General features: G+C 35.6%; 1 protein-coding gene and 1 pseudogene across 1 annotated transcript; one reads left to right on the top strand and one right to left on the bottom strand.

The window, feature by feature from the left end:
- LOC125196046 (uncharacterized) overlaps positions 1-22,774 on the bottom strand; it is a 153,624-nt pseudogene that overhangs the window by 14,916 nt on the left and 115,934 nt on the right.
- LOC125214146 (putative glutathione S-transferase) lies at positions 8,638-10,607 on the top strand. The gene is made up of 2 exons (XM_048115052.2): positions 8,638-8,992; positions 10,079-10,607. Exons 1-2 carry the CDS (start codon positions 8,684-8,686, stop codon positions 10,427-10,429), a joined length of 660 nt encoding a protein of 219 aa, XP_047971009.1. The 5' UTR covers positions 8,638-8,683; the 3' UTR covers positions 10,430-10,607.

Raw genomic sequence — 22,774 nt, forward strand, 5'->3', positions numbered from 1 at the left:
AGGGTTATTAGGTTATCACATAAATATGAGTTATGATATGATCGCACCCCTATATATATATATATATAGGGATGTATTCAAATCCTTTTCATATCTTTTGTCCTTTTTCCTTCTTAATCCTAGCCCCACGATTTTGTCATCTAACGGTTAGATTAATGTCACGTGTCATTTAATAATGCACATTTTCATTCTAATAATGCACAGCGGCTAATAATGCAACATTATAGACTAATAATGCACATTTTCATTCTAATAATGCACAACGGCTAATAATGCAACATTATAGACTAATAATGCATTGATCACAACCATCCAATTCAAGGATCCAAGGGCTGAGATTAAGAAGGAAATAGGACACTTAGGGTGCAAAGGAGCCTAACGCACCCCTATATATATATATTAGGGATGTATTCATATCCTTTTTACATCTTTTATTCTTTTTCCTTCTCAATCTCCACCATCCATTTTCAAGATCTAAGGGCCGAAAATAGGGCCTGATTTAATTAATTTTATTGATTAAAAAATTTGAAAAGGGCGTTTAGGGGGGAAGTATAAAATTGGCCGTTATTGCAATTCCATGATTCACGCCATTTGTTACATATTCACTTATATTTTATTTCTTTTTCTATATTAAATCTCAATATGATTATTTCTTTCCATGATTCATCGATTTTACTTCAATTCTAACAATTTTTTCGATAAAAAATATTGGAGAAATAAGAGTTCAATATTCTCGTCAGTTTCTGAGTAATGCATATGTCTCTTAAAAGAAATAATGTACGCCTAATGTCTAATAATGTACAGTCCGAATTTAAATAATGTACGTGTTTAAGGGAATAATGTTTAAGCTAAGTAGGACTAAATAATGTACGTCAAGTGGCCTTTAATATACACGTGTAATACTGAATGATGTACTTGCGTAAGTATTTAATGTTTGGCGAGAGTTGAATTCATACCCTTTAGGTTATAGTACCCACTCACAAACAAAACCATCACCAAGGGCATGAAGTTTGATTCATTCCCCTAGGGTATAGTACCACCACATGAATTAAACTTCATTTTTTAATGTCTGTTTTAGATTTGGTACAGTGAATAATGTACCAATGATATCTAATAATGTACATTTGTATCAGTAAATAATGTACCAATAGTATCTAATAATGTGCATGGATCAATGAATAATGTAGAGATCGTCCATTACTACAGGATACAAATCGTCCATTACTGACTAAATAAAATCCATTACACTGAAATATTTGTACATTATGTTTATCAGTTAAAACTACTCATAAAATCACAACAAAAATGTCTCATAAACATATACATTACAGGACACAGATCGTCCATTACTGATTAAATAAAATCCATTACACTGAAATATTTTTACATTATGTTTATAAGTTAAAACTACTCATAAAATCAGAAAAAATACGTCTCAGGAGCATATACATTACAGGACACAAATCGTCCATTATTGAATAAATAAAATCCATTACACGGAAATATTTGTACATTATGTTTATTATAAAACTCTAAATCGTCGACTTTGCGGTGTTTTCACGACTAAAATCGACTCGGAGACTGGTCTCTTACCAAAAATCGAAACTTTGGAACCATACCTTGTTGTCGATTGAAAATCTTCCACCGATTAAAATGGTGTTGCGTCGACTGAAGGTGTTAAGCGGGCAGAAATCGACTCTTCCAATGGAGTTTCTCTGATTTTGAAGCAGCTAGGGTTTCTAACCTCACTTTCTCCGTATGTTCATCACAAATTTATTAGAATAAACCATAAATTCACTGAAAATCGAATTCAAAATTGCAAAAACCGACGGTTACGCACAAATTTATCAGAATAAACCCTAAATTCACTGAAATATTGAATTCAAAATTGAATCAATCAATCTTCAACTACTGCTGCTGGAAGTGGAAAGAGATGGTTGTGACAAAATAGCAAAATCGACCCTCGAATGATGAAAACAAGATCAGAGTTTGCTTTGGTTCGATTTCCCGTCATCCTTGCAGCACGAATCAAATTTTTTTTGCTTGATCTGTGGATGTAAAACAGCGCGGTTAGGGTTTGGGAAGAGGGGAGAAGTGAGGAGGTCGCGATTATTGAAGAGAATGGAATGAGAGATTTGTCAATCGTCTCTCCAAATAACTACGTAATTTTCGCACTTGCAGTTTCGAAACTGCTGATATATTTTCGTGTTTACAGCTTTACCCTTATAATGCACAAAAATGAACTAATAATGCATCGCGGGATCAGATTTTCCATTTTAATCTAGTCCGTCCATTCCATCAATCTAATGGTTAATATTAAGAAGGAAAAAGACACTAAGGGGGAAAAAGTAGCTTAATGCTCCCCTATATATATGTATATGGGCATGTTAGGGTGCCACCACCCCTTAAAATAACACCATACCACCATTCCTAGCCAATCATTTGTACACGTGGACGAGCTGCCACGTGGCAAAAAAAAGAAAGAAAAAATCTGAAAAACTCGGCCAGCAATTTGCTGCTCTTTATACAACAATTTTTCTTGTCCAGCAATATTCGACACACTATACAGCAATCTATAGATTGTTGTGTAGTGTTTGTAATATTGTTGTGTAACGTTTATAATATTGTTGTATAAGTGGTGTCACGATGTCACTTTAAGAGGGGTTGTCATTTTAACACAAACCTATATATATATATATATATATATGGTCTTGTTAGGTTGAGATTTATGAACCTAATTGAGAATTGAGATGCAATCTCAGCCGTATCCAGAATATTTTTGAAATGTCAACAACATGTAGTTTATGTCAACACGGGGGCATAATTGTGATTTTATTAAAAAAAAATTAATTTTTTTTAATTTTTTTTTTATTTTTTTTGTCAACTGCATATACAATTCATGTCAACTACAAATCAAATGTCAACAACTTTATTCAATAAATATTATTTGACATGAATTGTACATGTAGTTGACATTATATGTGTAGTTAACATGAATTGTATATGTAGTTGACATGGATTGTACACATAGTTGACATTATATGTGTGTAGTTGACATAAATTGTGTGTGTGATTGACATGGATTGTACACATAGTTGACATTATATGTGTGTAGTTGACATGAATTGTATATGTAGTTGAAAAATTAAAAAAAAATTTAAAAAAAATTTAAAAAATTTAAAAAACAAATTAAAAAATTTAAAAAATTTAAAAAAATTTAAAAAAATAATAATAATAATTAATAAAAAATTAAAATTAAAAATCAAAAAAAATATTTATTGAATAAAATATACCACGATATTACCATTCTACCATTTCATAATTAATTAATCTAAAGATATTTTTTATATGGAAAAATCTGGACCACTCATTTAATAAAAATGAGTGGCTGATATTGCATCTCATTTCTCAATTAGCATAAAAAATCTCAATTGATCACAACCTTTTATATATATATATATATATATATATATATATATATATATAGGGGTGCGTTAGGCTCCTTTGCACCCTAAGTGTCATATTTCCTTCTTAATCTCAGTCCTTGGATCCTTGAATTGGATGGTTGTAATCAATGCATTATTAGTCTATAATGTTGCATTATTAGCCGTTGTGCATTATTAGAATAAAAATGTGCATTATTAGTCTATAATGTTGCATTATTAGCCGCTGTGCATTATTACAATGAAAATGTGCATTATTAAATGACACGTGGCATTAATCTAACCGTCAGATGACAAAATCGTGGGGCTAGGATTAAGAAGGAAAAAGGACAAAAGATATGAAAAGGATTTAAATACATCCATATATATATATATAGGGATGTGATCAGGTCCATAAGTGAAATTCTGTCAAAAATCAAAGCAAATCTCAGCCATTGGATCCTGTAATGTAACCGTTAGATTAATGTCACGTGTCACCTAATAATGTAGATTGTGTAGTCTAATAATGTAGCTTGGCTAATAATGTAACAGTTGTATTCCAATAATGTAGATTGTGCAGTCTAATAATGTAGCCTAGTTAATAATGTAACGCTTTTAGTGTAATAATGTATCTCGGGTATTATGATCACAACCATCTAATCTGAGGATCCAAGGGCTGAGATTTGCTTTGATTTTTGACAGAATTTGCCTTATGGACCATAGTGCGCCCCTATATATATATATATATATATATATATATATATATATATATATATATATATAACCACTAACTAAAATATAATTTCTATTTTTTTAAAATTTGGGATATTACAATTTATGCAATATTGATTCAAATATTGAATTGTATTGGGCAATTTATTTGTTACATGAATGCTCGCACTTTTTACAGTTCTTGCAGCCTTTACTTTTATAGCAATACATTCAATATGTCAATTAACTAGAGCAGTATATATATTTCTTTATAATATTTATCTCATTTAAAAATACATCTTGATTCAATACAAGCTTTTATATAGTCTAAATGACAATTACATATTAAATTAAATGCGTAATAATGAAAATGTAAGCTATCTATCTAGCCACTACATTTTAAAAACAAGGTGATTCCCTCTACTATTTCATGACAGTACTTATAAGCATTAAAAAATGATCAAAGTCTATTTCTTGACTGTTGAAAAACCCGATCATTACTAATTGTCGTATGAGAAGAGTGTTAATCGATTAATAATTTAATATACATCAATAAATTATTTACATATATAAGAGATGGAAAGTAAAAAATCATATCATTATTTCTGACATATACTTAATAATATCAATTAAGATGAATTATCTCGCATTTTATTGGGTGCTTTCCGATCCATCCTCGTCTCATTTGTAGGTTCATTAATTCTTTCATGCACTGTAATTTATCCAAATGTAGGCGAGTGAAATAGTCTTATTAATACTTTTTTATCGGATACAATTATGTTTGATGCATATATAATATTTTGACAGGATGTTGAATTTCCAGTGTTACTGCTCATCCCGTCCCATAAGAACATGCATTCTTTCCTTTTTAGTCATCCTATAAAAATATGCACTTTTCAATTTTAAAAACTTTTTTCTTTCTAATTAAATAGAACCTCTTCCCCACTAACAATACTTTAATTAATTTTTCTCTATCTTTTTTATTTTATAAATATTGTATTAAAACCCGTGTCAAACTTAAAATGCATATTCTTTAAGGAACAAATGCTCGGGCTTGAGGTTGTTTTGAGAATCCATCATATTAAATTGTAGTAACTCGCAAACAAATCACATGCAATTAATTTTTTTTCCTCTTGAAATAAATTAGCAAAATAAACAAGTCTGTGGTTAGTTTCAGACTTTCAGTACTGGTAATTAGGCTTTGATGAAATAACCGTCCACAAATTATAATTATATGAAAGGGATAAAATAAAGTTATTTCTAAATATAGAAAGAAGCATTTTCCAAGATCAAAAAGTATTTTAGATCACCCATTTGGTCAAAATCGATAAACCAAGTTATTTATATAGTTACCATCATATTCTTAAATGAAACCAGTATATTAGAAGAGCCATATAAATAGAGATAAATAGCGAAAGTGAGGGTGTTGGAAATTTTCCTCCAAATATATTTGATTATAAATATACGAGGGGTATGGGTATAGATAAAATGTAAACATATACTCCCTCCGTCCCACTTTAGGAGTCCCGGTTGAGTTCGGCACGAGTATTAAGAAATGTAAAGGAAAGTTGGTGAAAAAAGATAGTGGAATGTGGATCCTATTTTTTATATTAGTTTTATAATGAAATTTGAGTAGAAAAAGGTTAGTGGAATGTGGGGCCTAATACCATTTATGGAATATTCCAACCGGGACTCCTAAAGTTGGACACCCAAAAATGGTAAACCGGGACTCCTAAAGTGGGACGGATGGAGTATATTGTACAAACTCAAAACTCCTCAACACAGCTTCAACACTGTTTCAGTATAATATCAAACAGTGTAAAATTTCAAGATTTTAATGTCAACACAGAATGTCAACACAACATCAATCATTGATTACCGTTGAAATTTTGTTGATATTTTCCCGTTGATGTTTTTTTGTGATATGTTGATATTTTTTAATGATCCAGATCATAATTTTGAATTTGTATAATATTTGGATTTTCCATTTGATCATATTCCTGAGGCGTATATATATAACTTTGAATTTAAATAAAACGCACAAAAGTATAAATGGCCGTCCAACTATTTAATATATCTTGACATTGCCTAACAAAACAACTCGATTGACTGTAGACATATGAGAGTTCAGAGTCATATCTCTCGATTATTCAATAGCAAACGTACTTGAATTATAATGAAACGTAACTTATCAATCTACTAAAATTAAATATCAACGGATTCCGCCCAACTGTTCTTTTATTTATCAGAGCTAGTGCTTACAAGCAATAATAAAACAATGAGTGAACTTCAAAAATGGTTCCTGGACTATGGGTTTATCTCGAAAATAGTTCCTAGATTTTAAAAATATCACCAGTAGTCTCTAGACTAAGGATTAATATAAAAAACGGTCCTTTTGCATTGTTTTTAGACGAAAATGCCCTTTTCAAGCTTTTTGGGGGGTTTGGGCAATTTGGTCTTTTTACACTTTTAACATTTTAAATCTGATATTATTTCAGTTATGTGCTAAATCTGATATTATTTCAAAATTATCATTCTTCTTCCCTTTTGTCATCCTTCACTTTGTTTCTTTATTTCAATATTAAATTTAATTTATAAAATTAAATTTTAAATTTGATTTTTAAATATCAATAAATTTTTTTAGTTAAAATTATTAATTCATGGACACTATAAATTTTGACTATTTTTATTATTTAATATAATATTCAACTGAATTGAATAAGTAGAGAAAAATAATATTAATCATGATAGAAAAATAAGAACTATTCTATTTAGCCTTCGTTTGATTGTTATAATTGCTTGTGATTGAATATTATGAAGTTGACTAAAAAGTTGATCCTACTAAAAATTTTATATAAGAATATTTTTGTTGAAATTTTCTAGTAAATTTTCATTGTTTTCAAATTAATAAATGAAAATTATATTAGTCTTACATTAGATGCATATTTATTTCAAAATAAATCGTGTTATATGATGTATTTATGATTAAAACTATTAAATATTGATTAAACTAACGCGTTGTCATATCTTATTGATATTGATTATGACTATTAATTTTTGTTGTTTCATAATTTTTATAATTAAAAAAATTTATTGATTTTTGACAATTGAAATTTAAAATTTAATTTTGTAAAATTAAATCTAATATTGAAATAAAGAAACAAAGTGAAGGATGAAAAAAGGGAAGAAGAATGATAATTTTGAAATAATATCAGATTTAGCACATAACTGAAATAATATCAGATTTAAAATGTTAAAAGTGTAAAAAGACCAAATTGCCCAAACCACCTAAAAAGCCTGAAAAGGGCATTTTCATCTCGAAACAGTGCAAAAGGACCGCTTTTGATATTAACCCTTAGTCCAGGGACTACCGGTGATATTTTTAAAGTCCAGAGACCATTTTCAAAATAAACTCATAGTCCAAGGACCATTTTTGAAGTTAACTCTAAGATAATTTAGACGTACAATGCCGCCGTACTTATCCGTACTTATGTAAATTATCAAACGAATTAAGAAGGAACAGAATAAGAATTAAGATGAATTAACACTATGAGAACGTCTACATAGAATACATATATACTAGAAAAATAAACGGACTAAAATGTTTCTCTAAAAAAGTAAGTACTCCCTCCATTTCACAAAAGATGTCGCATTTTTCTTCTTAGTTTGTTCCATAAAAGATGTCACACTTTTCATTTTAGTTTGTCCTACAAAAAATGTCACATTTCCTTTTATGGAAAAAGTTCCCTCTCACATTAATATAAATATTACTATTTTCTCTCTCCACCTAACACACAAAACAAAACCTCCTAAACTTTCGTATCGTCCCATAAGTGTGACATCTTTTGTGGGACGGAGCGGGTACTAATTTATGCACTCATTTTCTCTTTTAATATTATTGTCTCCGAGGTGGATTAATACTTCTTAAGTTCTCCATAGTAGTAGTAAAGTCAATTTTTTTTGGGTGTTATATATATAGCACTCCCTCCGTGTCAAAGAAGATGGCACACTTGGAAAATGACACGAGATTTTAGGAGATGTTGTTTTGTGTGTTAAGTGGTGAGAGAAAATATAATTTTATAATTAATGTGAGAGGAAATTTTTTTCAAAAGAAGAAATGTGACATCTTTTGTGGGACAAACTAATAAGGAAAGTGTGCCATCTACTAAAGGAGAGAGTACTAATTAAAGTCATTTATTTTTTAACTTTTTCTATCTCCTACTTTATTAATATTTTTTTATTTTGATAATACACTTTTTAAAAAATTGTATCGAAAAAAAATACCTTTATAAAACAGAGTAACTAGTGGTTAGTTTCAGTTTGTAGAAATGGGCAACCCTTGACCTCATACTTATGACGTACAATGCCGCCACACCAACTATATTGGGTTAAAAAAATATTTTTTTTTTTGCAATATCAAAAACAATTTAGACCAACCATTTGGTCAAACTTGAGAAACCCAATTATTTACGTAGTTGGCATCATATTCTTGGATGAAACTATAAAACAAGATCCATATATATTCCATAGAGAGAGAGAGAGCAAGATAGATGGCGAAAGTGCAGTTGATAGGGGCATGGTTCAGTCCATTTGTGAAGAGAGTTGAAATTAGCCTCAAAATTAAAGGTGTTGAGTATGAATATATTGAAGTAGATTTGATAAACAAACCGCCTCTTGTTCTACACCACAATCCAATTCATCAAAAAGTGCCTATACTTATACACGACGGCAAAACCATCCTTGAATCTGCTGTGATTCTTGAGTACATAGATGACGTTTGGAAAGGTCCAAACATTCTTCCCAAAGATCCTTGCCAAAGAGCTCGAGCTCGATTTTGGGCCAACTTCATCGATCAAAAGGTTATACTAGCTCCCACTTTTTTTTCATTTTTTCGTTTTTTCATTTAAATTCCATTTATTATATGAATACTTAGTTTAGTATTGTGGTCAACTATGGAATATTATTATTATTATTATTTTTACTATAGAATTTTAAGTGACTGTTAGTACTCCTTCTGTCCATGTAATGTCTCATATAACTAACATGAATTTTAATGAATTGTTTAACTTTATAAAGTAATAAAGTGGGTAGAAAAAATTAGTAGAATATGAGGTCTACTTTTATATATTTATTTTATGATAAAATGTGAGTGAAATGAGTTAATAGAATGTATGGTCTACTTATTAAATAAAATAAAAATGAAATGAGATATTTATTGGCGAACTTATGAAAAGGAAAAGGGTTTTTGGCTTTTTAAACCAAAAACTTTTTTCGAATTCCGGTTTTTCTCATGAACTTTGAGATTTGTTTTTAAAACCACAAACTTTCATTTCGTTAGGATTTTCCCAACCCGACCCGAATAGCACATTTCCGACCCGGATAGCATAATCAATATAATAAAGTTGTGTTTTGTTTATTCAAAAGTTGTCCTTTGTTATTTAATAATTGTGACTGTATGTATTATTGTGCCAAATAGGATCCAAGTAATCAATTTAGTGACAAATAGGATTAAAATTGACATGTAGACAACCCGGGTATCGGCGTTGACCCGCCGGGGGAAAATCCTAACGAAATGAAAGTTCGTGGTTTTAAAAACAAATCTCATAGTTCATAGGAAAAACCGGAATTCGGGAAAGATTTTGGTTTAAAAAGCCAAAAACCCAAAGGAAAAATAGAACATTTAATAGTGGACTAATAAAATAACTAGATTTCCATGTTTCTTTTATTTTACAATAAAATAGTAAAATTAATAATTAATTGCCTAACAGGGCCGTGGGACATGTTTTGAGCAGTTTTAGTTTTCAATAAAACTTTTTTTAACGAACAAATGAATTTAAATTTAAGATATTAACCTTTATGCCGTTTGGCCAACTCACACACACTTTATAAAACTTAAAATCAAGAAACGTGGTAGTTAAGTGATTGTTCGTTTTGTAAATGCGTAGTGTGTTCCGGCAACGAGGAAAGCTTTATGGTGTCGAGGAGAAGAGCAAGCGAAGGCCATCAAAGAAGCAAGGGAAGCTCTTAAAATTCTTGAATGCGAAGTTATGGACAAGAAATATTTCGGAGGCGACCAAATTGACTATGTCGATATAATTGGCTCTTTCTTAGCGTATTGGATGCGACTTTTTGATGAAGTGGCTGGACTCCATCTCTTCACATATGAAGAATTGCCCAGTTTGTGCAAATGGGCAGATGAATTATGTGATAACAAACATGTTAAACAACATCTCCCTGATAAGGATAGATTTGTCGATAGAGTTCGTGGCCACACAAAGACTACTAGATCTGTGTAGTGGATACATTATTACTCGATTTGCAATTTCATCAATATATAGCCACCTTAGTCCAAATCACCATATAGGTAGAAATAATTTGGCTTCAACGCCTATTTTTTAGCAATTCAAAACTTCATGTGTATGATTTATGGTGTTTCCATGGCTTATTTTTATACTACTTTTTATATTTTTTAAACGCATTATAGAGATTTATTTTATAGTCCCTCCGTCTGCTATTTATAGTCTCATTTTTTACTCGACATGGATTTTAAGAAATTGTTTGATTTTGTGAAGAAAAATGGGATCATATTTTTATATATTAGTTTTAGAATAGAATGTAAGTGTAATAGGTGAATGGTGAATCCCTTATTTAAAATAGAAAAAAAGCAAGTGGGGATTTAAATCACGGACATTCCAAAATAAAAATGGGACATTATTTCAAGGATGGAGGGAAGTATTATGCAATCTAAAACATTAATTTGAAAATATTTATTAAATACTGATAAAAATTAAAATATCTCATAACAACAAAACTTAGTTCAAATAAGACATGTTAGCATTCAAAGTCAAATCCTTTTGATTATTCAAGCAACTATACTTATTACTCCCTCCGTCCCTAAAAATTTGTCACTTATTTCCATTTTTATCCGTCCCTAAAAATTTATCACCTTTCACTTTTATCATATTTAGTAGTGGACCCCATATTCCACTAACTCATTCTCATACACATTTTATTATAAAACTAATATATAAAAGTAGGACACACATGCCACTAACTTTTTCAACCCACTTTCTACTACATTTCTTAAAACTCGTGCCGAGTCAAATGGTGACAAATATTAGGGGACGGGGGGAGTATATGACCGCTGGCTCTATATTTAGTTCTAGTCATCAAACTCAGTTGTTACTCTTAAGACGCTAAATACATTGTATTATTTATTCAAATTCTGAATCGCAATTAATATATTCGAAGCAAGATGAAATATTTTCGTTCCAATTTGTCAATGAACTGAGAGCAGTATACTGATTTATCTATGTTTAATCCGGATTACAAATTTATTTAAAAGATTTAAATGTAAAATTAATATAGATTTAATTATGTAATAATAAAAAATGTAATCTATATATCCAGCCACAGCAATTGAATATCAAGGCTATAAGCTATTCCACTTTATCCTTGACTTTGTGCTTACAAGCAATAAATTTATAATCAAGACAATTAAATGAAAGATCGAAGTCAATTTCTTGACGGTTGAAAATTAAACCTGAATTGGTATTAATTGTTGACTGAAAAGAGTGTTAATGGATTATTTATAGAGTGAACTGAAAAAACAAGTGCCAAATGTTATTTTTTGATATTATTTTTGTAGTTCATTCTTAATTTATTATACTATTTCCATTTCTTTTGAGGATGCCCACCTAAGTGAGTAATTTTTTAGCAAAATATAACATGTTTATTTTCTTACGTGGAAATTTTAGCAAAATATAATTACTGTATTTTCTTTTCTTTTATATCCTATACCATGAAAATGACTATGAAGGAAGTATATAAGACGCTTGATACTTGATAGCTAAATACTGGAAAGTGAGGAAAACAAGACTGCGGTTAAAAAACGACTACTTTGACAATATTTTATAATTGAGCACAAATTAATTTTAGGTAATTAATACGAAAAGCTTTGGTATTGATATTGGTTGACGATAGCGTGGGAAAAAATAATGGAAAATCAATATATCGTTTACCATATCAAAAAATTATTGAAAAATATTAAATTTTGTACATTTAATTTTTGGTATGATTTGATACTATATCAAAAGATGTTAGCATGGTAACACTATAAATTTTATATAACTCAAGTATACCAAAAAATACAGTATATATATCATAATTTGCGATATTACTCTCTCCGTTACACAATAGGAGTCACATGGGTGTGAAAAGGAGTTTTAAGAAATGTACTCCCTCCGTCCCACAAAAGATGTCACACTTGTGGGACGGCACGAGATTTTAGGAGGTTTTGTTTTGTGTGTTAAATGGAGAGAGAAAATATAATTTTTATATTCATGTGAGAGATAACTTTTTCCAAAAAGGAAAATGTGACATCTTTTGTGGGACAATCTAAAAAGGAAAGTGTGACATCTTTTATCGGACGGATGGAGTACTAAATAGTGGGTTAAATATAATGCTCATTTTTTGTACTTAGTTTTATAATAAAATGTAAGTAAATTGAGTTTGTGGATTGTGAGACATATTTACCAATTATTGTGTAAGTGAAATGTGACTCTTATTGTGGGACGGACCGAAATAACTATATGTGACACTTATTATGGGACCGATGGGGTATTATTAAATATAATACTTCATTCGTTTTCAAAAAATAGAAACTTTGGAAACGGTATGAGTTTTAACACAAAATTGAGAAATATTATTTGTTTTTGATATATAAAAATTGTTATTGATATGTTTTTAAATTAAAATACAATACGTCGTGTATCGACTGTTGCAACACTAGTTAATTAATAAATCCCAACCATTAACTAATTAATCGAACACTTTGAAAATTTCCAATCTTAACTAAATTAAATACTAGTAGTAGTCAGATTCTGCACGGAGAGGAACGGATGCAAGCACCGTGGTCGCCCTTTCTGTCACACTCATGTTATTTGGCAGGTCACTCATCATCTGCATACGTTCGTGTTGGCCGGCAAGATCACCCCGTTACATTGGAGGGGTTGCTCGACGTTGGTGGATTTCATGCCTTCTTCTCTCAAACAGCGTGTTCTGCGATCACTCATGGTCCTTTGGCATCCCCCGATGCCCCTTGGGTGAAGCTGAATACAGATGGTGCCTTCTCCTCAGCGACTTTGGAGGCGGGAGAGGGAGGATTGGTTCGTGGTACTGATGGAGGCCTTATGTGGGCCTTCTATTCTCCGGTGGATGCATCTTCGAGCTTTGAGGCGGAGCTTATGGCTCTCATTCGAGGCTTAGAGATGGCCATGGAGTTATCTACACACATTTGGATAGAGCTTGACTCAGCGGCTCTGGTTACTTTACTCACATCTGGACGGCCTGGTTCTGCCGATTTTAGACATCATATGGCTCTGATCCAGAGGATGACATCTCAGCGGCAGGTTCGATTCTCACACATCTACAGAGAAGGAAACCGTGTTGCCGACTTTCTTGCAGGTAGGGGGGTTCAGACCCCTACTATGACATATTATGATTTTGTCTTTGCGCCTCGATACCTGAAGGCGCTTGTTAGGATGGACCTGCTGGGATATCCTAACTTCCGTTTCCGACGCAGAGATGTGGATTGATTCTGACTTTTTGACAGTTCTAGTTTGTTTATTTCTTCCTTTTGTTCATTTGGCTACTAGTTTATTTTTGATAGCATGGAGCATCCCGGCTTGTGGGAGCTCCAATATGTTCCTCTTTCATGTTCTTGCTTTAGATACTAGTCACTTTTGAGCTAAGATCATGTTTTGAAACGTTATATTTTGATTTATTCATGGGTTGGGGGTCTGCCTAACCCCCGCCCACTTTAGGTGTTTTTGATAAATAAAATAAAATAAAATAAAATAAAATTATGCACCCATATTAAAACTCACTTTGACTCCAACCAATAAAAAAACAAAAAGAGTCATCAGATTCCATTCTTATCTCACAAATATCAAATGTTTTTTCTGCCAAAAGACTTTCTTTTTAGATGAAAGAATACAGTGGTTGTTTTCATGAGTTCATGGATGATTGAAATATGGTGCACTAAATCATACTGCGTATCTTCATATGTTCAGCTTATCTAAAAGCTGAAAATTCAATGGTCAAAGAAGAGCTTTACCTGCTTCGGAGACGAACCGATTTGGGTGAACTCGAATTCTTCTGCTTCATAAATTGCTAGGCCCAAATGTATCATCCCTTTTTTTTAGTTAAGTTCTTTGATAAGGCCCAAACATTGTAATTACACTAATTGGACTTTCTTATATTTATTTGAATAGGCCTAAAGATTATTTATTTTAAATTTTTAATCAAAGTCCAAAGATAAACATAGAAAATAATTCTTCTTGTTTCCTTGGTGCTTTATTTTGTGAAATCAACTTTCGAACAATCAATTAATTAGTAAGCTGTACATTATGATCTCTATTGCTTATTTATCTCTTTCTATTTTAATTATTTATTAGTATATTTTTTTAAAAGGAGTGCACAGATCGAAACACCTCGACCAGAGTGGTACGGAGGGATTACATTGGTGTGCAAAGTAACTCTTCCGTGCATTATTATCTCTCTTACATTTAACTATTTATTACTATCATTTTTCAAAACAAGCGCTCCAAACGAAACGTAACTACTACAGTGGGATGGAAGGATTACATCGGTTGTATTATAAGTACTAAACGAAATTGTGGGATGGAAGGATTACATCCGTTATATTATAAGTACTAAACGAAATTTAAAACTCATCTTGAATGACCATAAACGTCTCTTACTTCTTTAATTGTCGAAAAGAAACAAAGATTAACGAAAAACAATCTGCCTCACCATTCAACGTCCTAGCAAGAACAACTTAAAGGATATGAAAACTCGAGGTGGTACAAAAAATTAGACTTGTATGCTTCTTATATCTTTAAATGATTGAGAAACATCTTATAAATGCATAAGCAAACACAATACGATAAAAAATACTTTTTTTCACCTTGGGTAAAAGTGGAATATAGAATTTTTTGCATGCAAACAATTCTAATCGGGGTCATCTGAAGGACCATTCATCACTATGATCAGGGTCATCTGAAGGACCATTTGACTAGAGGGTGACAATTAGAATCAATTGACTCAGAACCATCACATTTCACATTTGGCACATCTAATTGCTCAGCACTGATAAGTCGTATTCTAAGTCTTGGTTACTGGTCAGTATGTCGTGAATTGCATGTATTATCCGCAAAACAGTTGCTTAAGTGTGCAGGAAAAAGGGGTCCAAGTCAATAGGAGACGGTTCGGACGACGCAGGTGAAAAGAGTGCTAGAAGTGTGCAATACTGACCAGGATGCATGCCAGAGAAAAGGCTCGAGATGGAGAAGGAGGATAGCTGGGATGATTGAAGTGCTGAAAGTTTAATGGCCAGTGAAAGAGTGATCAAAATTAAAAACCCTCGATCCAGAAAATCCTCTAGACACTGGGTCTAGAAACTAAGAGAATCTTGAGCTACCTGTCGTTGGGCACACACAATCACTACCTTAACTCCCCCTTCAAAACCCTCAACCCACTTTAGCTAAGAAAATTAGTACATGGAAGTAGGGATCGAATCCACAGAGATGAATGCGTAAGTACACATGTTCAAAGACCCGGAAACTATTTTTGGCTGCTGCCACGCAATTTTTGGGGTTGAGATTTACTTCCTAGACTTGGGAATTTAAAGAACTTATCCTATCAGCTAGATCTAGACGGGATCTTTTAAGCATGCATGAACCAGAATAAAGCAAGACAACTACTAGACCGAGCGAACAGCTTCCTGAATTAACCTAGACTTGGGAAAAAATTTGACGTGGGGACCATTCTCCGAAAAGGCAGAGTACGACTGAAAAACTGCAAAATAACTAACCTAAGGACTAACTAACAGCGACATCATCTTCTCCAACTTTTATCATAGAACAACCAGTGAAAAACAGAGCAAAACGAAGATCAAAGCAAAGTGAACGAAATTAAACCGATAGGAACGAAAAACAGGTAAAACTAAAGTAGATCTACGACTACTAGACGAGGCAAAACAAGAATGCAGAATTTAAACAACAAAATCAAGCAAAAAGAAGCAGATCCATCCACGGGACGCTTAATCCACTCCGGATCCGAGCCATCCACAGCAATCAAACATCATTTCCATCTCCGATCCTCACAAGTTTACGTAGATTCAACCGATCAACAACAAATTTCTCACAATCCAACTCCAAACTCAAATCAACCAACAATAATCAGCAGTCAAACCAACAACACCACGATAAGATAAACGAAACAAAAGTAGCGATATCCATTGCAAAGTACGAAGTAACCAACGATAATAACGAAACAGAGCCGAGCCTCGAACAGCGAGGACTCGGAAAATACGAAAGTAAACAGGAAAGCAAAAGATAATTGTTTCTTCGCCTCCGTAGAGACGGTGTTGTGACACGATCAAACTGAAACGTGAACCCCCGCACCAATTCCCCGTGAAAGTGTGTGTAGAGAAGTGGAAAACTAAGCTAAGAGCCGAAAAGTGATGGAATCCGCTTCATGTTAAGCGCATGCTCCTATTTATAATGGATAGAGCTTCTAGACTGTTCTTGTGATCTCCATTTTGCCCTCCGATTTGATGCTCCTCAGTCTAGTAGCTCTTCTTTTTCCTGCTTAATTTTTCCGCTGGCTTCTTCTCCCCGGCAATCTTCATCTTTTTCCTGGGGCTAGCGATTTCTCTACACACCTGGCTTATAAAACCTTGTTAGACCCATGAAATCACAGAATTTTACCCCATAACCAATGCATGAAATTAGCCTTATCAAACTGCTCACACTTAAAACATACTTTTCATCAAGTATAAAGACAAGAAAAAGAGAAATAAGGCGAATTTCAATGCACAGTTATTCCCTGGCCAAAGAAAACTCCTAGACCTAGACACTAACATACAAAAAAAAAGAAAAGACAATAACACGTAAGAAAATAAGACACATAGGCATGAACTAGTTCAAATTTTTAAGCAGTCGTCCCCACAAGCTTAAGGTCGATCAAATAGTCTACACACTCCAAATCCTCCCCTTCCCTTTATCTACCTAGTCGGTTTCTCAGCTTGTCCAGATGGCCTATAGCTTGCTAATTGTTGGATTCGCTCGATCACTCATTCCTCACCAGGGATGTTAGGATCGATCACTCATAGTTAGTTCCTGCTACTGATGCTTCGGGTTATGAGAATTTCTCCTTCTATCCTCCTTTCCTAATTTTTCTCTCTTTTTCCCCTGGACTTCGTCCAGCTTATACATCTAGATTATTTTTATTATCATTATTATTATTTATTTATTTTTCCCTCCTCTGGACTTTGTCCAGCTTATACCTCCAGGTTTGAAACCCCTTTTTTTTTCTTTTTTTTTTTTATCTCCTTCCTAAATTCTTCTCCCTAAGCATCAGATAGCAACCTCTTTTATCATGTTAGCACTCAATGTTAAGGCTTTTAACTCACATCAGTAGTGTGGCTTCACAATTAGGTCAGCTAAGGCACCTTCTATCGTTCTTGCCTCCTCCAAACCGATTTCAATCTTTTAAAAGGAAGAGGCCTCAAAGTTGCGTGCATCCTATTCTCAATTACTTTTACTAAGGGAATCTTGCCTAATTATTATCACCAGTTCATGCTAACACATAGATCCTAAAATGAAAACTAATTCCTAGACTTAGAGACTCTAACACATGCTGAGCACACACTGCACTAACTCTCCCACCCCCTCCCACTTCACTCCAGCTTGTTCCCAAGCCATCCTAGTGAAGGAGGGAAATGAGGGAGTTGGTGCACACAATAAAAAAAATAATAAAACTTCTCACACTTAGACCGAACAACGGGTTAAGTGGGAGAAAACAAAGACATATAACAGGAAACAACATACGGAATCTAAACAACAACTTCTCACACTTAGACCAAGAATTTGGCTAAGTGGGAGATAACCACCTTATCACAGAGAAAAGAAAAAAAAAACATGCTGAAGAAATACATAAACTTCTCACACTTAGACCAAAGATTGGGCTAAGTGGGAGAAAAAACAGGAAAACAATTACACATGCTCAGCACAAGCAACATGGATATAAAAAAAAAAGAAATAAAATGAAATGACTGAAATATAAAATTTACTTGGTCAACTGGGGGAATTCAATTCTAGGTCCGGCTCTCTTGGGAGCCAGACTTGGGTGGTACGCTGGGGCGGTTCACCTTCACTTTCTTCTTCGCCGGCGACACCAGCACTTCCTCTTTAGACATTACAGGGGGTTTTGACAGGGGTTTTCTCACAGAGACAGACGCCAGGGCTGGAGACACAAGCGGGGCTACCGAAGGCTTGGAGGGGGGTGGAAGATGCTGTTGGGAGGAACTTCCCGGACCGGGCTGACAGACCATTTTGCTAGGTCCGGAGGGAAGCTTCTGCTAGGTCTGGGGAAGTACCTCTCCCAACCATTCTGTCATTCTCTTCATAAGCTTGACCGCATCGGTCATCCTCTCATTCTGGGCAGATGATCGTCCGGCCAGGGTATCCAGACTCCCCTTCATCTCCTGTAGCGCCTTCTTGACTCCCTCAATTTCTTCTCTCACCTCAGCCATCTCCTTCCGTAGCTCTGCCACATCCACAGTCACCACATCTTCCACCAGCTTCGGTTCACGCTTCACTTTGTCCACATTGACCCCTATGTTGTAGAAGCCAACTCCTGCCCTTCCATGTGTAAGAGCCCCTTGTTGAAAAAGTACTCCATGCTGAATAGCTCCGGGGGCTCACACATTGTAACACTCGGCTCTGCCTTCCCAATCTTCATTACGAAGTTGCGCTCTATGTAGGCGCCTAGAAGGTGGCAGGTGTACATGTGGCGGGAAGGGTTGGCAGTCATCTGATGGCAGGCCTGGGCTAACCAATACCCAAGGTGAACTTTGATGCGTTTAGACATGCACCATGTAAAGTAGAGCTCGGTGGTGGTGATGCTAGAACTGGCCGTGCCCATCAGATTGTACCCGATGAATTCCTGGGCAAAACGGAGGAGATGGTCGGTGATGTGAATCCCTTTTGATACGCTGGTTTTGAAAATCCCACTCCTAGCATGTGTCAAATATTCCCAGACAGTTTGTGATGAGAATCCAGGGGTGTCTCTCGGTGGGCCGTATACTCTATCATCCTAAATTCCCTCGTCATCCTAAGCATTTGTAAATAGCCTTATCCTAAGAGACCATTCCCTTACACTCATTGTATGCTCGATGGTGAAAAGACGGAAGGAGATGGAGTTCGCATCCGGATCGGTAGTTGTCTTGAATCTGAAAGTGGAGAAAAATTCTCGGGCCGCTTCCACTGGCACCTCCTGTTCGCTATGGTTCAGGAGCCACTCAAAGCCTATTCCCTTGATGTGGCAATGGAGTTCTTCCTCGGATTCTATCTGCCTCAGCGAGTCCCTGTCATATCTCTTCCCCGATTTGGTCAGTTTCCCAACTGCACTTCGATCCTTATGCGTTTGTGTCCTCTTTGGGTCATTGAACTTAGACATAGCTCCCAAGAGCTTCTTCGTGATCCAGATCTCCTCTCGCTCATAGTTAGGGACCTCCTCTTCTTCTTCAGACTCTTCCTCTGTCTCACTGTCGGCTTTACCAGGTCCAGGAGCTTTAGACAACGCACGAGGAGATTCCCTGACTGAGCCTCTGTGACTTCCTAGGCCGATGAGTAAGGGCTGTCTTTCCTTTCCTCTTGCGCTCCTTGGCCATTCGACGCTCTTCTGCGGCGTCCACTTCCTCCTCAAACTCAAGAGTTTCTCCCTCCTGCACACTCGTTGCTCCTGGGGCCAGGAACCCTGATCCCCTCGACTGGTTTCCTTCATCGATTTCATCTAGCACGCTTCTCCTTGCTATTCTCCTTGACTCCCGTAGATCAACCGGTGAGTCTTCGGGCACCTCCTCCAGATCTACTACTTCCAACGGCCCGTCCTCCTTGGGCCTCTGTCCTATAACAACAACGGGGAGCTCGTAGATTTATTCGGAGTCTCCTCCTCAGGTTTGTTAGGGATTTCTCCCTCAGACACAATTGGGGTTTCCCCCTCAACGAGCAAAGTCAGGGTTGCCCCCTCAAAATCAAACGGGGTTCCCCCTCCACATACAAACTTCGGGTTTCCCCCTCCACATTCTTAGAAACAGGGGCTTTCCCCTCCACAAATTTAACCATAGGGATTTCCCCCTCCACCGATTGTAAAGCAGTTGCTTACCTTCCCTTGCGACTCCATCCAAAGAGTAATCTACCGTCATCCTGTCAATTTCGTCTGCAAATCCACTGACGCTTTCCTCCTCGAGTCCGCTGCCGCCTTTTACCTGTTCTACAATGTCTGGGCTCGGCCCAGTTTCTGCATGTGTCGGATCTAGGGTTTTGGAATCCTCTAGGTTTGAACTCGGTGGTTGCGCAACTGATTCTTCAGGAATTGCCTGCGGTTGCTGGGGGAACATCGAAAATCAGGAGAAAAGTCTTTCGGCTTCCTCTTTACTTCCGAACTTCTCCTCCAACTCTTTAAAGAATGCTTCCTCCTCGGAATTTGTGACGGCAGAAGAGTCTGGAATACGAATTGGGCTCCATTCTGAGCGTATATCGAGCGTAGAGAAAATCAGCTGAGCCGGTGGTTGTCTGGACGACTCGCCGGACGGTAATTTGGCGGCGGGGTCTCCCTTCTTCACGGTGGTATCATGTGCTTTCATCATGGGTACCTGCAAAACTCACAATTTCTGGGGTCGATTTGGTTAGGGTTTGAAAAACAAATTTTGGAGAGTAATTATTGAGAGAGAGAGTTGTAAAAGTGGAGAGAGAAGTGACCGGTTGAAAAAAATATCCTTGGGCTTTTCAGAGTGGTAGGCGAATGGTTGCTACATGATGTAAGCAACCGTATGTTCCTCGAAAAGAGGAATTCGAAATTCCAAAAGCAACTGTCTTCCCTCCAATTTTCAAGACTCTTCCTCCCCCTAGTAACAAAAGAAATGAAACACAAAATTCTCGGGTCGAAGATCATAAGTGACAAAACAATTTCCCCAGGTTTTTGGTGCTTCGAAAATATTTTTGGGAAATTTTTTTTTAATTTGTTTGGGTTTTCTTATGTTCGAAAGCAACTGAACTATTATCATAGCAAATGAGTATCCTCAAGATTTCCTAGGTCAGTGTAAAAATAAATTTTCGTTCCCCACTTTACCTGACCTAGAAATTCATTGAGGATATCCACTTGCCTGACCACCTTAAGAAATAATAGCAGATGCATGTAGTGGCGTCTCTTCCACCACATGCAGATCTGTATTATCTATGTATACCTTCACTCTGTGCCCATTTACTAGGAAAGGAACTGAGTTTGGGGCGCTCCCTTGAATCTCTACTGCTCCATTTGCTCGAAGGCCAATGATCGTGTATGGCCCTATCCACTTGGATTCTAGCTTACCAGGCATTAGCTTCAGCAGAGATTGAAAAAGAAGTACTTTCTACCCTACTCGAAGTTCCTTGACTCGGAGGTTCTTATCATGCCAGAGTTTGGTTCTTTCTGTATACCACATGGCCGAGTCGAATTCCTCCAGTCTTAGTTCCTCCAATTCCTGTAGCTGCAGTTTCCGTTCTTCTTCACAGGCCTGTGCCTTCATGTTCATCTCTTTAACGGCCCAGTAAGCCTTATGTTCCACCTCCACAGGTAAATGGCACATTTTCCCGAACACCAATCTATACGGTGACATCCCGATTGGTGTTTTGTAAGCAGTCCTGTATGCCCAGAGAGCATCGTCGAGATGTTTACTCCAATCTTTCCTTGTGGTGTTCACCGTCTTTTCCAAGATGTTTTTTATTTCTTTGTTCGAGACTTCTGCTTGAGCATTCGACTGGGGATGATATGGTGTAGATAACCGATGATGTACACCATATTTTCTCATCAAAGCTTCTATTGTGCGGTTACAAAAGTGCGTTCCCTGGTCCGAGATGATGGCTCTGGGCACCCCATACCTATTGAAAATATTGGTCCACAGAAATTTAGCTACCTCCTTTGACTCGCAAGTGGGCGTAGCCTTTGCTTCTATCCATTTGGATACATAATCCACTGCAACCAAGATGTATGTATTCCTATATGAAGATGGGAAAGGGCCCATAAAGTCCATGCCCCAAACATCAAAAATTTCACAGACTATTATCGGATTATGCGGCATCTCATCTCTTCTAGAAATTCCCCCGGTCAGTTGACATCTTTCACAGACTTGAAAAAACTCAAAAGAGTCCTTGTTCAGAGTCGGCCAATAAAATCCACTGTCCAAAACCTTCCTGGCAGTTTTCCTAGGCCCAAAATGACCCCCATAGGCTAAGGCATGGCAGTGGTTTAAGACATCTTTCTGTTCCCACTCTGGAATGCATCGTCGGATAACCTGGTCTGAGCATATCCTCCAGAGGAAAATCTGTTTCCACGAGATCTAATGCAACTTTCTCTTCTCCCCCACTGTACCTCAAAAATATCTGGCGAGAATCTGCTCCAACTCATCAAGGAACCCAACCAACGAACTCATAACCTGTAATATATGTAGCGGGATAGCTGCCAGTGTGCTCTTAATCAGAGCAAGTCTTCCCCCAAATGCGAGGTGACAATGGGACCAAGTGTGTATCCTGTCC

Source organism: Salvia hispanica, chromosome 2, assembly GCF_029641045.1.
Source record: "Salvia hispanica isolate PSC_SH4W2 chromosome 2, Shi_PSC_v1, whole genome shotgun sequence".
Taxonomy (NCBI): Eukaryota; Viridiplantae; Streptophyta; class Magnoliopsida; order Lamiales; family Lamiaceae; genus Salvia; species Salvia hispanica.